Source organism: Pyrgilauda ruficollis, unplaced genomic scaffold, assembly GCF_017590135.1.
Source record: "Pyrgilauda ruficollis isolate IOZ18807 unplaced genomic scaffold, ASM1759013v1 scaffold46, whole genome shotgun sequence".
NCBI lineage: Eukaryota > Metazoa > Chordata > Aves > Passeriformes > Passeridae > Pyrgilauda > Pyrgilauda ruficollis.
Genome location: NW_024526155.1, coordinates 809,158 through 826,136, shown reverse-complemented (window position 1 = coordinate 826,136; position 16,979 = coordinate 809,158). Strand labels below are relative to the sequence as shown.

The 16,979-nt window shown below is 57.7% G+C and overlaps 1 protein-coding gene across 1 annotated transcript; it reads right to left on the bottom strand.

Annotated features, from left to right (window-relative positions):
* Positions 1-3,931: 3,931 nt before the first annotated feature.
* On the bottom strand, positions 3,932-16,915 carry SNTA1 (syntrophin alpha 1). The gene is made up of 8 exons (XM_041478710.1): positions 16,565-16,915; positions 14,091-14,276; positions 6,852-7,050; positions 6,554-6,761; positions 6,355-6,485; positions 5,304-5,500; positions 5,042-5,229; positions 3,932-4,795 (listed from the first exon to the last, which is right to left on the bottom strand). The coding sequence occupies exons 1-8, from the start codon at positions 16,827-16,829 to the stop codon at positions 4,703-4,705; spliced, it is 1,467 nt and encodes a 488-aa protein (XP_041334644.1). The 5' UTR covers positions 16,830-16,915; the 3' UTR covers positions 3,932-4,702.
* Between the last annotated feature and the right edge of the window lie 64 nt (positions 16,916-16,979).

Genomic DNA, 16,979 nt, shown 5'->3' with positions numbered 1-16,979 from the left:
AGTGTGAGAAACCTTGTCCAGACACTTCCTTAATGGATTTAACTTCATAAAGTGGGAAGCTATCCCATGGGAGAAGACCCTGGGAGGACAAGGGGGATGGGTGTAGGACCTGGGGGTTCCCAGGGGTGTTTTGGCTCCCAGAACACCCCAGTGTCCCACAGGTTTTTTTCCTCAGGCAAACACTGGGCTTGGTTCCCCTGGAGACAGGTCTGGAAAAGCCCATCCCTGTCCAGGGGTGTGCACAAGGATGGCACAGCCAAGCTGCCACCACGGGGCACACGTGGGGCTGTGGAGCCAGGGAGGGATGTGCCACAGGATGCACTGAGGGATGTGCCATGGGATGTGCCAAGGGATGTGCCACAGGATGAACTGAGGAATATGCCAAGGAATGTGCCAAGGGCTGTGCCAAGGGATGTGCCAAGGGATGTGCCACAGGATGCACTGAGGGATGTGCCACAAGAGGCACCAAGTGCTCACTTTCCAGGCAAGGATTCAGCCAAGGCTGAGCGAGAGAAAACATCCTCATTACAGCCTCGGATCCCTAACATTTAACACAGCTTCCCCACTTCCCCAGGGCTCCCTCCTGGGGAAGATCTCTCCTGTTTACACCCATCAAATGCCAAATCCAGTTTCCTCATGCCCTGATGGGGTGATGTGGATGGGATGACACGAGCTCCAGGTGAATATTGACTTTGCAATGACACTGTTCCAGCCCAAACACCACCCTCTGCACCGGGCAGCCGAAGGGGGCCGGCATGCCAGCAGTCCAGCAGAGGAATTATTTGATTCCCCTGCCCTGCAGCATGCTGTCTGCCAGGAAATTTTCATTTGGTCTCTCCAACTCGAGAACCAATTGTAAATGTCACTGCTAAACACTCAGATTTAAGTGTTGGGTTGTCTTGTTTGGTTACGGCACCGAAAGGTCAGAGCTGACTAATGGAAGTACAAGCGGTGTCAGGAGGGAAACTGTGTTCTGATGGGGTGAGCAAACACCTGGGGACAACCTAATCACTCTTCCTGCTGCATCTCTCTCTTGCCTCTCCAGCTCCTTCAGTCAGGGCTGTTTTTCAGGTCTTACAACCTGGAAAAGCCATTTCTGAGGAAAATTCCTGCTCGTGACGTTGCTGCCGGGGATGCTGACAGCGCTGGGTTTCCCTGTGGAGGAATCAGAGCTCATCTCACCATGGCCTGGCTGGATTTTCTCCCAAAGGGGAAGGGATTGCACCAGAACTGGGCTGCTGCTACCCCCACTGGCACCACCCACCTCTCTCCATGCATGGCTCAGGCTTTGATGCCAAAGTCTCTGTGCCTCCACTTCCATTCTCCATTTCAGCCCTGCTCTGGCATCCAGCATCCCAAGAGCTCCATGTAGAGAGCAGAACAGGGCTGTTTTCCCCCCTCCCTTCCCATTCCCCGCTACTCACACCCCTCTGAATTCCCCTTGCCCTTAGCTGTTCCAGTTGTGGTGACCCAATGAAACTCCAGCTGCCTCAAAGTGACCGAGTTGAGGAAATCTGCTTTAAGCAGAGCCCATTCCCATCATTCCAGCTCTGCAAGCAGAGTTCATTATATTTATTTTAAAGCTGCTTTTAAAAATTATAGACCATCTGCCTGGCAGAATAAAACCCTTAGGAGCTTCTACTCCTCTCCAGAGAGCAGCGTGGTGGTCCCAGGCAGGAATGTTCATCACTCCATACAGATGCCATCCTGCACTGGGATCCAGTCCCTGCTGCCCACCCCAAAATCTTCCCTGGGCAGAGAAATTCAGTGATTCCAGATGTCTGAATGTTTCTGGACATTTACATCAATGAGCACTGGAAATTTTAGGAAAACTAGGAGTTAGGGAATAATTGCAATGGTTTTTCCCCACGACTCTGGGGTCTGTGATGAATACTAGCCTCGATTTTATGTTACCAGCCTGGAAAATAGCCAGGGTCCCCAGGGTGCTCACAGCATCTCTCCAGACATCTTCCCAGGAATCCAAGATCCTGCTGGGCTTAGGGAGAGTTCTCCAGCTACCTGAGCCTCCTTTTTGTCCAGGCTGAGCCCCCCCGCCCAGCTCCCTCAGCCCCTCCTGGTGCTCCTGACCCTCAGTATAGGAGAAAATTGTCTAATTCACAGATGCCTTTGCAGGAGCATCCCTGGGGAAAGGATTCTCTTAAGGGATAGATTGTGCCAAGAGGGTGAAGAGGATGAGAAACCACCATAAAATGTAGAAGGGGAAAAATCCACATACCATCACCAAATGCAAAGAAAGCCAAGAAAATAAATATCCAACTCCAAATGGAGTTATTTCCTCCCCAGCTCAGGCATGGAGCAGCAGCGCTGAGAAAGTCAAAGCAGTTTGTGGTCCATAAGATTAATAGGAAATCTGCTCTGGATTGGGAACAATTCCCTCTTTTATTGCAATGAACCCCAAAGAGTAATGGCTGCAGGGCAAGAAGAGGAAGGTAAATTGCAGTAATAATGTGTTTCCTTGTGCTGACATGCTTTTGATCATAGAAAAATACACCATCTGTTTCTAAATTACTTGTTGTATTGATTTAACAGTTAGGAATGGGGGCGGAGGGGATCTCTTTTTTTTCTTTTGCAAATCCATTTTGCGAGGTCTCCTGGAAATCTGACAGTTATGTGCAATAAGAAGTAAGGGCTTGTTCATCATAAAAGATTCCTGCTGTCAGCCATGGGGCTGTGCTGGGAGGAATGGGACATCCCCTTCCCCTCCATCAGCCTGTCCTGCCAGGAGCTGTGCAGCTGAGTGCTGATGTACCCAACAGGAATTATTTCTTACACCAAATAAACTCTTACTGTGCTGCTGCTTCCCTCTGAGGGTGGGCAGGCCCTGGCACAGGGTTCCCAGAGCAGCTGTGGGTGCCCCTAGATCCCTGGAAGTGCCCAAGGCCAGGCTGGATGGGGCTTGGAGCACCCTGGCACAGTGGAAGGTGTCCCTGCCCATGGAATAAGATGAGCTGTAAGTTCCTTTCCAGCCCAAACCTGTGGTTCTATGGTTCCTCCCTGCCCAGATCACACACACCTCACTGCCCTTATTGCTCTCAATTTCTACAGATTTCCTTCCTTTTTTTGCAACTCCTCCCCCTGCACCCCAAAGGCTGCCACATCACCAGTTCAGCACATGGCAAAAGGACCTGTCACCCCAAAACCTCCCTCAAGCCTCCCCCCTTCACAGGACAGCAGGATGTCTAACATGATTAAAAACCACAGAATCAGAGAAGGTCTGGGTTGGAAGGGAACTTAAAGCCCAGCTCATTCCACCCCCTGCCATGGCAGGGACACCTTCCCTATCCCACGTTACTCCAAGCTCCATCCAACCTGGCCTTGAACACTTCCAGGAATCCAGGGGCAGCCACAGCTTCTCTGATATTATTTTGCAGCCAATCAGTTGTTGTTCCTCTGCCTGCAGCCTGAGTGTTTTAGTCCCTGGCTAATGGCTTTCCTGGGAGACTCCAGGTGCCCCCACGGACAGGGCCAGTTCAAAAGGAAAACTTGACACTGCAGTGATGCAAACAGAGCCTTTCCTGTTGTCCCAGTAACTTTCCAAGCCTCTGCTGCTGCTCAGCCAGGCAGCTGCTTTTACTGGAAACATGTAAAAAACAAAACAAAACTTTCTTGAGTTTAGAAACAATGCCTGCCTTCCTGTGAGCATCCTAAAGTGCAGGGAATCCAAACTCATGTGATACCACCATAGAAGATGCTGGCCATCAGCATGTCCTTCTCTGCCACTACCAGCACAGTGCTGGGCACCTTAAAGATGTTCTATCCCCACGTGAACCCCTGCACTCCCAGCACCACCAGCTCACAGCAAATCCCTTCCTCCCCCTGGTGGAAAACACCCCAAGGCACAGCCCAGGCACCACCCAAGCAGATTTTCGACTTCTCCAAGTGAAACCAGGAGACAGATCTTGGGTCCTGCTGATTGTGATCTGCAAAGTTTATTTAACTCCCCCAGAAAAGGCATTTTCATGCAGAATCTTTTGGTTCATAAAAGAAGTCATTCTGCAGCAGCCACCTGACAACCCTCCCCCCAAACCAAGAAATAAAGTGACCCCAGAGTGCACAAAACCAAACGAACCGTCCAACTCCAACAGAGAAAAGTGGTTCCTATCATTCCATACCATATCGAAAAATTTGGCAAATTCAGCTGATCTTGCAGTTCGTGTCCCTTAAGCACTTTAGAGCTGGTTTGGCCTCCAGCCCTTGGGTTGCCTGTCTGGAAAAAAGACACAGGGGTCCTTGTGCTGCAGGACCTGGGGACTCTCGGAGGGGTCCAACCCAGCGGTGGAAGAGCTGCTGCATCAGCATTTGGAAGTGGGCAATATAAATATAAAACATGGATACAAATGGGCTCTTTGTACAGAAAATATCATCTCTCAAGGCACTGGGGTGATGGCCACGTGTCCACTGGTGGGCTCCCAATGGGCCTCTCCAGCCGCCAAGGAAGGAGGGGAGGAAGGCACCGGAGAAATCCTGGTGCTGCCATCCAGGAGGGGTTTCACCCCACAGCTGCCCCCAGACGCCCCGAGAGGGGTTTTTCCTGGCTGAATGGTGCTTTTCCTTAGTGGGGGTGACTGATCCCATGGGGGCTGCAGTCTCCTTGGGATGGCTCAGGGCTGGGTTGGGCCAGGAGGGAGGTGCATAGATGGGCGGGGGCTTGGGCTGCCCCGGCCGCTGCTGGGCTCCCTCGTCATGCCAGCAGCCCCAGCCGGGTCACCTTGGCCGACAGGAAGGAGTGGATGATGAAGACGATGGTCTTGGGGCAGGAATGAAGGTCCAATTGCTGCAACAAAGGAAAGGAAGAATGTTTGCAATGGAGAGGGCTGTTCCTGAAGCAGCCAGCTTTCAGCCAGGTACCACACAAAGCTCCCCAGACACACCACAGCTTTACTGGGGCTCTGGGAATGGCTGTGCACCTGGCTGGGGTGGGCAGACAGGGCCATGTGTCACCCCTATGCCAGGCAGGACAGGTGCCATGATCAGGGCGGGTGCTCTGTGGGTGGGGTTGCTGAAGGCAAAGCCAACTCACAATCTCTCCCTCTGGTCCACCAAAGTCCAGGTAGAGCATCTTGGTGCCATCATCCGAGGACATCTGCAGCTTCTCAAAGGGCTGCTGCAGCAGGATGGTCCTGCTGAGCCCGGGCTCGCTGGTGGAGATGGTGAAGCCTTTGTCGATGTGGACAGTCAGGGTGCAGTCCTGCCCCTTCCACGTGCACGCTGGGGACAGGGACGGGACAGGGGTGAGCCGGGGGTCCCGCCGCGCCCCCCGCCTCCCCCGGGCCCCCGCTGACCTGCCGAGACCTCCTGGGCCAGCTCGGCGGCGCCGTGGGTGCCGTCCACCAGCAGGCGCGTCCACAGGGCGAGCTCTCGGGGGCTCTCCAGGCTGAAGAGATGGGTCTGCACGCCCAGGCGGCCGCCGGCGCGCAGCGCGAAGGAGCGCTCGGCCTCGTACAGCGCCGAGCCCTTGGCCGGCCCCGAGTGCACCAGCCTGCGGCACGGCCAGCGCTCAGCACCGCGCCCCGCACGGCCCCGGCACCGCCACAGCACCGCACCCTGCATCCCACCCCGCACCACGCCAGTGCTGGACCGCCCCAGCGCTGCACCCCTGCACCGCAACATCCCAGCGCCAACACAGCACCGCACCTCAGCATCGCTCCTCACACAGCTCAAGCCCCGCTTCGCATATCGCACAGCCCCAGCATTGCCCCGCATCCCGCACGGCCCCGGCACAGCCCCGGCACTGCCCCGCATCCCGCACGGCCCCGGCACAGCCCCGGCACTGCCCCGCATCCCGCACGGCCCCGGCACAGCCCCAGCATTGCCCCGCATCCCGCACGGCTCCGGCACAGCCCCAGCATTGCCCCGCATCCCGCACGACCCCAGTGCCTCACCCGGCTCTGCTCCGCGGCGGCCGCGCAGAAGGACCACCAGGGGGCGCTGCAGCCCCGCGGATGAGGCCCCGCAGCGCCCGCGCTGGAGCCGCCCCCGCCCCAAAACCCCGCCCCGAGCCCACACCCTCCACCCTGAAACCCCGCCCCAACCCTGCCCCGAATCCCTCCCTCAAAACCCGCCCTGAAAACCCGCCCCGACACCTGCCCGAAACTCCCGCCCCATCCCCGCAACTCAGCTCCGCTGTGCCCATTGCCCTGACACCATCCCCGCGCTCTAAGCCTCCGCACTGTGCCCGAGACTCTGCACCAACCCTTGGACACTGTCACCACTTTGGGGGTCTGACACCAGCTCTGGGTTCTGTCCTGACTCCCAGACCCTAGTACTGCCCCCCAGGGACTGCCAACGCAATCCCCGAGCGGGTCAGGAGGGCACTGAGCTGGTGGCCCCTACCTGGTGGCGATGAGGGGGTAGCTGTGCGTGGGCTTGCCCAGCGCGTCCCGGCTCTGCGGCAGGCTCCCGTACAGCAGCAGCTCCTTCTCGGTGAGCACGGCCAGGAGGTTCCTGGTGCCAGCGCTGGGGAGCTGCAAAGGGACTGGGTCAGGGCCACCGGCAGCATGGTGGCAGGGAGTGGCGGGGGACCGGGGGGTACCTGCTCCGTCAGCCAGCCCACGTGCTTGACGTCCCGTCCGGCCACCGTGCCAGCGCCCGCCAGCTGCGCCCGCAGCTCCTCCTTCACCCGCGGCAGCAGCGCGGCCGCGTTGGCCTGGATGGCGCCGAGCCACGACTGCGCCGTGGCCTCATCCTTGGCCCGCAGGAAGAGGGCAACGCGCCCGTCCGCCGAGCACACCTCCAGGTACCTGCAGGGACACGGCCCCGATGAGTCCCGTCCCGCCCTCGGCTCCCCGGGACACCGCGGTGGCATCGCCGGCCCAGCGCCAGGCGCTGACCTGTGCTCCGGGTCGGTGGGGAGGCACTTGCGGGACACGTAGCACATCTTCAGAGGGACACTCCGGCTCTCCCGGAGCTCCCGAGGGGGCAGCAGCGGGGATGATCGCTTCTGCTGGGCAGCAGGAGAGGGGTCCCAGCTGACCGTCGCCCCCGCTGAGGAGTTCTTGAAGTAGGGGGAGATCTCCTTCATGTACTTCACTGGAAGAGAGGCAGCACCCGCTGAGGACACGGCACAGGCCAAGCAGCCTCATCCTACCCTGCTGAAACTGCCACATCAGAGCTGCTGACCCCTCCATTAGCTCCCCAGAGCTGCCACCCATGCTGCTGCAGGTCCTCTGCCCCTGTGGGGGCAAGGGTGGCACTGATGGGCAAGGTCATACAGGGAGTGACACAGAATCACAGAATGGGTTGGAAGGAACCTTAAAGATCATCCCATTCCAAACCCCTCATTCCATTTACTGGGGATTTCAAGCAGCATTAAAGGGACCTTCATGCTGGCACATTGATGTCAGAGCTTGTAGGGTGTAAGGGGAAGATGTGTGCAGATGTCAGTAGGGCTTTTCTGCATGGTGCAGGGGGATGGAGCATTGTGTGGCTCTTGGGAGGATTGAGGATTTGCACACCAACCCCAAGAATGGTGAGGGTCCTGCTGGTAGAGACAATTACGGGAGGTTGTGGCCTCAGTGATAAGAGCAATTGCTTTAGGAACAGAGAACACTGCTTATCACAGAACCGCAGAATAGTCTGGGTTGGAAGGGGACATAAAACCCATCTCAATCCACCCCCTGCCATGGACAGTGACACAGGGATCCAGGGGCAGCCACAGCTTCTCCAGGCACCCTGTGCCAGGGCCTTGCCGCCCTCACACGACACCTTAAACCCTCCCAGTACCTCAGCCCCACCATCCCCGCCTGGGGAGCTCTGCAAGAGGTATAAAAACAGCCTTTTCCCCCCTTTTTCCTTCCCTTTAACCCAGATCAGTTCACAGATCCAGGCCTGAGCAGTTCCCTGGGGTGGCACACACAGCCAGGGGTGGGGAATGGGAAAGAGTTCCAGGCCAAAATTACACAGTCCAAACTGTGCTGGTACAGCCTGTCCCGCTGCCAGCTGAGGAACAGTGCTCAAATACCCTGGCTTGGCCCCAGGAAAAGCCTTGGAGAGTGTGCTCTCTGCTCACACAGTCCTGCCCCATGAGCCTCAAACCAGGGACAAGAAATCAGTCCCCACTGAGCCTGGCTCCAGAGCCAGAGCCCTCAGAGCCACGCTGGGATGGCAGCCGGCTCCAGAGGTTTGGGGAAAGAGGGAGATGAAAGGCACCACAAATTGATGGGGCCCCACAGCCACATCCTGAAAATGAGTTTGGCATTGCTGGCTGAAGAAGAAAAACTCCAGCTAAGCAGGCAGGATGCCAGTCCTGGTCCTGCCCTGGGGCAGCAAGGGACCAGCTACTGACTCCAGGGAAGGGTTTCCCTTTGGAGGCCCTTAGGAAAACACCACGGAACAGACACGTGCCTGCAGCCACGTCCCCAGCCATCCTGGCTGGTTCCACTCCAGGTCCAAGCCAGCAGAGTGGCTGGCAGGATGGGGGACACGAGCTTGGCTTTGCAGCCAACCCTTGGAGGTGGCTGGATGGGCGCAGCTCCATCGCTGAAGCCAAGTCACAGCAGCCTGATGTGGTGCCAGAAAGGAGCCCTTTTCCCACCAGGAAAGAGTCTGCATGCACCTACTCCCAAACTTCACCTGGCCACCAGATGGGTCATCTCCCACCCATCTTCCCCCAAGCTCACGGCCCCAAGGCTGCCAGAGTTCCAGGAGTGTTTGAACAATGCTCTCAGGGATGCACAGGGTGAGATTGTTGGGATGTCTGTGCAGGGCCAGGGCTTGGACTGGATGATCCTCGTGGGTCCCTTCCAACTCGGCCCATTCTGTGCTCTCCCCTTTCATTCCTATCCCAGCGAGCTCCCTAAAACCCCTAAATCCTGACAGCCCAGCAGGAGCTGCGTGGAGCCAGAGCCCCGTGGGTGCTCTGCGGGACGCGGCTATAAATGGCCACGGTGCTGTGCCACGTGGGCCGGGTCACCCCGCGGTGGCCCCGGGGCCAAGGCGGCGGCGGGGGCCACCAGCCTCGTGCCCTGCGCCTCCCGTTACAAAAATAGCCACGTTCCCGCAGGCATCCGAGCCGCGCTGGATCTGACCCGAGCCATTAATCTTGGCAGCGGGGACCTGCCATTATCCCGGTGCCTGGGAACTAATTGGAGTTCAGAAAGATGCCATTGAGCCGCTGAAACCCGAGCGGCGTCCCTGCGCCAGCCCCTGTCTCCCCGGGCTCGCGGGGGACGTCACCGGCATTAGCTGGGCGGTGGCGGGGTCACGTCCCGAGGGAGCCGCGGAGGACAGGAGCAGTGTCCGGTCCGGGACAGGGCACGGAGAATGAGGCAACAGGCAGGGTCTAATGTCTCGGCTACGTGGCTTTAAGGAGGCTTTCAGGCCAGTCGCAAAGCACGGGGGGTCTGAAGCCAGCACGGGGAGCTGGGAGGTGCTGGAGGCTGTGACACTCCCTGGCCAAGGCCAGGTCACCATCCCATGGGAGCTGTTGTCCCCTCCAGTGACCCCAGCACTGGCTTCACAGCGGGCTGACTTACACTTCTGCCAGTCCCTTCACTGCAATTGGTATTGAATGGATTAATTTATTACCTCTATCTCATTAAAGCAAACAACTCAGACCATATCATGCATCACCTCTGCTAGTGGTAACTAATTCTTGAACTGTTTTTTCTTTTTAATTACCACCTTGCAGTGCTGGGGCTCCTGCCTGCTCCCTGGCAGCCTGCACCCTCCAAAAACCACTGGGCAGCAATGCTGCCTGGCTGCTGTTGACTTAAAGGCACCTACAGCAGGCACACAGCCCTGGGTGGCTGCTGGGCTAATCCACGTGGGCTCCAAAGCCATGTGGGCTCTCCAGGGAGAGAGCCTGTCTCACCGACCCTCTCCGGAACAGAGGACAGGGGACAAATAGGACCTTTAACTGCTCAGGGCTTTGCACCAAGGAAATCTTTATTTTAGGGTTTTGGGGTACAGCAAAAGTCTCTGAGGGTGTAGCCACATGACAGGACAGTGGCTCTGCAGGGGGCCAGGTGGAGGCACAGGGGCTCTCAATCACTGGAGCATCCCATGTGTGCTGAGCCCTGGAGTGAGCTGCGCCAGGGACATGTTTAACCAAAGGCCCTGGGCCTGCTTCTGTGTTGCAGCTGTTTTTTTCTCCCCAGCATGCCAGAAAGAGGCAGAACCATCAAAATTCCTTGGTTTGACTTCTTGGGTAGAAATTCTCCCTCTCCATCAGCCCATTCCTCACAAGGATGGAGAACAATCACAAACCAACCACTCCTGGCACCCTGGATCCTGAGTCAGCACAATCTGCCCCACGCATCCCCATGGCTTACCAGTGCTCAGAGCCAAGCCTGACCCCACAGAGCTTCACTGAGGAGCCACAATGCTTCCTCCAGGCAGGAAAATAGACATGGACACCTAGAGGAGGTTCAAGAACATCCTCTCACTGCTTGGGTCACCAGCACACTCTGCTTCAGCCTGGAGATCACAGTGTGGATTCAAAGAAGAGGTTCCAGGCTCCATTTCTGCTCAGGAGTAGGATGGTGCTGCTGTTTCTCCTGCCAAAATCTTCCCAGCAGCATCTACACAGCTCAGCAAGGCCATCACATCAGGAAATCTTCCAGGGAGCTCCTGCAGATTGAGTGCTGGCCCTACAGAGATGCTAATCCCACCTCCAGCTGGTCCCTCTCTGCCTCAGGATTAATGAGGCAAAATTGGCATGTTAAACTGGGGGGCTGAGCAAACACACATCCCGAAGAGACACCTTGAAACAACCTGCCAGCTCCAACCCAACGCTCTGATGTGCTTCCAGAATGGCCAACACAATACCCAGCACCCCACCCTGGGACCATGCCCTGCCCCTGGACCATGCCCTGCCCCTGGCTCCAAGCATGAACATGACAGCAGCTCCTGTCTCAGCTGCCTCAGCTCAAGTCCTTCTACCCCAGGGAGGAAGATGCCATGGGATGCTGCAGGGTGAGGCGCCACTGCTGTCCCTCCTGCCCCAGGATCCTGTCCCAGCACTCAGTGCCACATTCCATGCCCCAGCTCTTTGCTAAACATTCCCCTGTGCTGCACCATCAGCAGGGAGATCATGGAACAACTCTCCGTGTTTCCAGGGAGGAGAAACAAATCCAGGAAACTCCCCAGGGAAGCAAAGCTTCAGAGCAGCAAGGTGTGGAGGTGGCAGATGTGCCCCCTCACCTCTTTTGGCATCATCCCCAGAGCAGATCCAAAGCCTGCCTTCCCACGATTATGGCAACCAGCACTCTGGAGAATCCCCAGCCCCACTCTCTCCCAGCACCCATTTTTCTGAATTTCAAATTCCAAGCAATTACTTGGCCAAGCAAGTCCTAAACAGCAGAGGCAGCCCCAGGAGCACCCCTGTGGCAAATAAGTCATGGACATAAGATGCCCACAGCTACCCCAACTCCTCCTCCCCACTGCTCCCTGTTCTTCCCCCATGACAACACAGCACAGGGGCCTCACCAGGAAAACCACTCCTGACCCCAGAACCCTTCCCAAGGCAGCTGGAAGGATGTTTATCAGCCTTCCCCCTGCCATGGAAAGTCTCTGCCACGGAGATTTCAAGCAATGAAAATAAGGAAAAAAAAACAAGGGAAAAATAAGGCAAGGGAGAGCAACTCTCCCTGAAATAACAATGTAATATAAATACAGTCCAACTCCTCCTGCAAATACCAAGAGAGTAGTTTGGCACATTCAAAAAAAATCTTGGCAGGACACATGGAGAGGTATCTGCATGTCCTCACGCCTGGGCAGCAATGACACCCAGGAGCCTGAAACCAAGCTGAGCAGCCCAGGGTGAAATCTGGCACGTGGAGCCACTGCTGATGCTCACATTAAAACATGTCACCCCCCAGCTCTGCCACTCTGGGGAGTCTCAGCCCAGCTCACTGCCCTGGGAGGAGGTGCCAGCTCTCCTAGTTTTGTTACCTGCTGCAATGCCACCTGCAAACCACCCTAAAAACTCCAAATCCCAGAAATTACTGCAGCCAGGAGCAGCAAGGAGTGAACAGATGCTGGCTATGCCAAATACTCTGGTTTAGCATTCAGAGCCCTGTAAGGAAAGCTGGAGTAACACCTGGCAGCTTGTGGGGAGCAGAAAGTGTCTAAGTAATGTTAAGGTGCTCTTTTTTAAGCTCTGCCTTCTCCAAGCAGGAAAAGGCAGCAGGGAACGCCCCAGTTTAACACCCTTCAGGCACTTCAAGGCCACCCCCTGCCCCTCAGCCCTGCCACCTCTCCCTGGGGCAGGGTGTTTGGAAGCCAGCTCCTGGAGAGCCACAGAGGTGGCAGGTACAAGGCAGGACCACCACCTCCACAGGGCAGTGACAGCCTGACCATGGCACAGCCCCACCACCCCCATTGCAGAGCTGCACTGTGCCAGCAGACCCAAAACCAGGGAGGGGATGGAGATGTACCACGTTTATCAGCGACATCAGTGATCAGATGAGCAGCAGAGATCCCTTCCCTGCTCTGGCTGAACCCCAACAACATCAGATACAAACTCATCCCAGAGCTCCAGAGTGCTGTAGTGGGAGCCAGCCCAGCCCCAGTCTCCTCCCAGGGGTACCTGCTGGGAGTTTTAATTAATTAAGAAGCCCAGCAGATCATACCTGAGCTCAGCAAGCTACAGCAAAGGCCCTACCTGCAACTGCCTCCCAGGAGGGGGACCAGAATCCCAGGGAACGGAGGAGGAGGGGTCCAGGGAAAGAAATTTTTCTCTCCAGAAAGGGCAGCTCCTCTCCACCTCTGGCAAGAGCTCTGGCAGAAGGGAAACCCACACCAAAGGATGAACAGAAAATAATGGACGGAGGGTGGTCCAAGAGCAGCGGCTCCAGGCAGGAATTTCACAGATTCACAAAGAAAGAAACTCTTGTATTTTTCTTTGGTCAGAAAAAAAAACAACAAAACCACCCCACCACCAACCCTATCTGCTTCCAGCAGCTGTGCAGAGCAGCACATTCCTCCAGCTGAACCGTGGTCCTGAGGCTCCCAGGAGAGGAGGAACCCACAACAGAAAGGGCTGAGCAAAGCTAAAAATGAAAATCTGGAGCTGAGACAATCTGGGGAAGGCACAGGAAAGCCAGAGCCATGGTGGTCGCTGGCAACACAGCACACAGAACTGCTTTATTCAGGGACAGCCCCGAGCACTGCCCCCAAATCAAACCTCCCTTTGGGATCTGGGAAGGGTCTCTGGTGCCAAGACCCCCCTGTTAAGCAGGGTGACCCCAGGGACTGGTTGGAAGTGAGGGGAAGGGAAGACTCCTTTCCTGAGGGACAGATCTGGGATGCTTATCCCAGCCTGGCTGAGCTGGCAGAGGGTGGGCAAACATGGACAGACGTGAGCTGAAGGGTAGCCAGAGAAGAATGGGGTCTCTCCCTCCAACCCATTCACCCTCACCCAGTCCTCAAGTAGGGCTTGAAGGACTCCTACAGTGTGCCAGCCCTCTCAGGACTTGGAGACACCAGGGACCATCTGCCTGATACCGAGAGGGAGCCCGTTCCCAGGGAACAGCCTGCTCCAGGGTGGTGAAGGCTGCATCCCTGGGATGCCTGTAGCCTCAACTTCCAGGGATCCCCTCGGTGGGCAGCATCCCCTGGATGGGTAGTTCCTGAACAGGCCCTGCCTCACCCTCCACCTGCCCAAAACCCACCAGCAAACCCCAAGGTGCTCAGTGCACCCCCTCCCCACTGGCATAAACCTACACCAGCCAGGGATGTGGGTTTAAATTAAAACCACGGGAAAAGCAGAAAATGTTTTCTCTTGCCGCAGGAACTGCAGACGTGGAGGTGATGCCGTGCAACGAAAGAATCCCAAATCCCAGAAACTTGTCCCACACCTCCCACTGCTGCCTGCCTGAGGTCCCACAGTGGGGAGACAGAGCCTCTGGGCATGGAGCACTGGCACACACATCTCTCCCTCTCTGGAAGGAGACAGGGAGATCCCAGCAGTTACCTCCAGCTCTCCGGATGAGCAGACAAATTACTCTGCATATGTTGTTTTCCATTTGAAAGAGTATGCAAATGCAGCTGCAGATGATATGCCACCCCTGTGTCATCCCAGTACAGGAAGGAGAACCCTTCTGCCCCATCACATCTTTGTCTCTTACCTTCCAAGATCACTTCCTTGCCCGTCTTCTTCAAGGCCTGCACGGCCTCATCGTGGGTGGCCTCGGACAGGTCGGTGCCGTTGACGGCGAGGATGGCATCCCCCACGTACAGCGCCTCGGTCTGGTCTGCTGCCAGCCCCTTAAAGATCTTGGAGATCAAGATGGGCATTTTATTCTCTCGGCCACCTTGAAACAGAAGAGATAGGGAGCGATTGTGGCTGTAGGAGCGCTTGGAGGAGTGGGTGGGGAGGGGGATGCTCTGGTACCAGATGGTCCCAGCAAGGCTGAGCCTTTCTGCTGGCACTCAATGCACTGTGCCAGGTCAGCCCACTGCCCACTCCCCCAGATACCCACAGGACACCTGTACCAACCATAGCAGCCAAAATACCATGAGGCTGTACAGCTGATGAAGTGATTGCTCCAAAACCACTCAGATTGGTCACAGATTATTCACAGAGCGAACACATAACCTGGCCATCTCCCCATCAGTTTTGGCAGGAAAGTGTATCGTTATTTGCATTATTAATCATGTGTGCTGAGAAACTATACTGGCTCCAAGGACTTTGTGATCTCAACAGACAAGACAGCTGAATGTTTTTGGAGAGGCCAAAGAGCCAGGGAGAGGTGAACCAATCTGACTGCATGTTCCTGTCCACACAGCAGCCCTATCTGCTGGCTGCTCCCTGCTGTCCTGACTAAAAGAATGCTATTCAAACTCCCAGCGGCTTCAGGAGATCAGTTTGCACATCGACTTTTGAACCCACAGGGAGATCCGAGCCGCGTCCGTGCCAGGGCACAGGGATGCAGCAGCCACTGCTCACGGCAGCCGGGGATCAGCAGTGCCCGATGTGCCCTGAGCCCCGGGACAGCCTGTCCCGAGGAGTCTCCAAGAGATAATCCTCACCCCAGAGGGAGATGCTGAGCGCAGCCCGCTGTCACTGCCCGCGCCGGGCTGCTCCCAGCCAGTGCCACAGGCATTTCCTCGCTCAGCCGCCTGCCAAGCCAGCGAGGGCTCCGGTTATCAGCTGTCAGAGGCCCCGGCGGGGGCTGCTCCGTCCTTGCGCCAGCGGCTCCTCGCCCGGCTGCCAGTGCCAAGAGCCCTGCCAGAGCTAAGAACCTTCGCCAGCCCAGCTCTCACTCGGCTCCCCGCTGTCCTGCCAGCCCCAAGCCACATCCCGTGGCAGGACATTCACCCCCCGGGTGGCACCCAGTGTCCCTGCGTGAAACACGGCTGGCACATGAACAGTGACATGCCAGCAGCCTGGTGAGGAGTGATGCCCTGCCCTACCAAGGCTGCCCCACCCTCCACAACACCTTCCACTGCGCAGTTTTGATGGCAACTACTTCTTTTCCATATACGTCACTGCAAAAGTAAAGTTTTAATTGAACCAAGGGAAGTTTCTCCTTTCCTGGGAGAGCCACAGACCAAGCAATAACTTGGCAGCCAAGGGGTGGTTACGAAAGGGGGTGTGTGCTTCCCAAAAAAAGGGCTGGCACACTGGGGCCAGCAGTGTCGATCCAGTTCCAGCACCCGCACACTCACATTGCAAAACCTCCCCGCTTCCAGAGGGAGCCGGAGGCTGCATCTGTGTCCCCTCTGAGCTGGAAGGAGAAGCCACGTCAGGAGGCGAGAGCTGCCCTGTCACTGCCCCCGGGGCGGCCAAGCCCGCAGCCTCTCACAGCCACGCTCCGTGACAGCCCTGTCCCTGTCTCCCCGCTGCCCTTTTCATCCTGCTTTCACAGTTCCCAACACGCTCGGAAGCGCGTGAAAAACAAAGGCAGGCAGAAAGGCAGGAACTAAGAAGTTTCCAGCCTGAAGTTCAGGCGAGTCACCAAGGAGCGGGACAGCTCGGGAGGGAAAACAGACATTAAACAAGGGGGCTTCCCGCGGCCGCGCTTCCCGGGAGCACACATCTCCAAGCCCGAGCGCGCTGGTTTAACACCCCACCCAGCGCCGGCAGATCTCCAGGGGCTTTACATCTCTCCCTTCGTTTTGCTGACGGTTTTAAAGGGGCATTTCCCAACTAAGGAACACGGTGGGACAAGGACACGCTGGCCCAGCCCTCCCTTTGGCTGCAAAAGGGCAACTTTCGTGTAACCGGGTGCCCCCTGCACCCCACCTGCCCCGTGAGACAGCCTCCTACCCGTGAGTGCGGGGGACAGGGGGTGCCTCCTCCGGCTCACAAACCCTGGGGTCCCTCACCCCGGCAGAGGCACGGTGGGCAGGCACTGGCTGGTCACTCCACGCCCCAAATCATCGCTCTTTCCGCAGGCTGGCAATGGTTCGGGTCCCGTCACTGCCACGTATCCCCCTCCCCGTCCTGAGCTGGGGCTGGAGGCTGTGAGGACCCCGACCCCAGCCCCGCTCGCCGCAGGGTTCGCTCCGAGCGAGCCGTGGGACGGCAGCAGCAACAGGTCCCGGTGCTGGTGCCCCTCTCTCCCCGCCGCCCCGGGACCCCCGGGCCCGGCCTCACCTTTGATGCTGATGCCGAGCCCCCCAACGTCCTGCTTGACGACGCGCACGGTGCGCCTGATGTTGGCGAGCGCCTCGGGCGCGGCGGAGCCCGGCTCGCCGCCGTTCAGCTGCGCCGCCGGGGCCTCGGGGCCGGGCCCGGGGCCGTCTGCAGGGCTGACCCCCAGCACATCCTCGGCCAGGGTGAGCAGGACGCGGAGCCACTGCCCGCTGGGGCCGCGCAGCTCCAGCAGCCCGGTGCGCGGGGCGCGCCTGCCCGCCGCCATCTTCGCGCGCTCCGCGTCTCACACCGCCCCGCGCCGCCCCTCAGCGCCCCGCGCACCGCCCGTCCCACACCGCCTGTCCCACACCGCCCCTCACCGCCAGTCCCACACCGTCCGTCCCCGTCCCACACCGCCCCTCACCCCCCCCCCCCG

Excerpts from the sequence above, each read along its gene's own strand:
- SNTA1 (XM_041478710.1), bottom strand. The coding sequence starts at position 16,829 with ATGGCGGCGGGCAGGCGCGCCCCGCGCACCGGGCTGCTGGAGCTGCGC. Across the intron at positions 7,051-14,090 it reads CAAGGAAGTGATCTTGGAAG|TGAAGTACATGAAGGAGATC; the intron begins GTAAGAGACAAA and ends CCTCTCTTCCAG. Across the intron at positions 6,486-6,553 it reads TGGGCTGGCTGACGGAGCAG|CTCCCCAGCGCTGGCACCAG; the intron begins GTACCCCCCGGT and ends GTCCCTTTGCAG.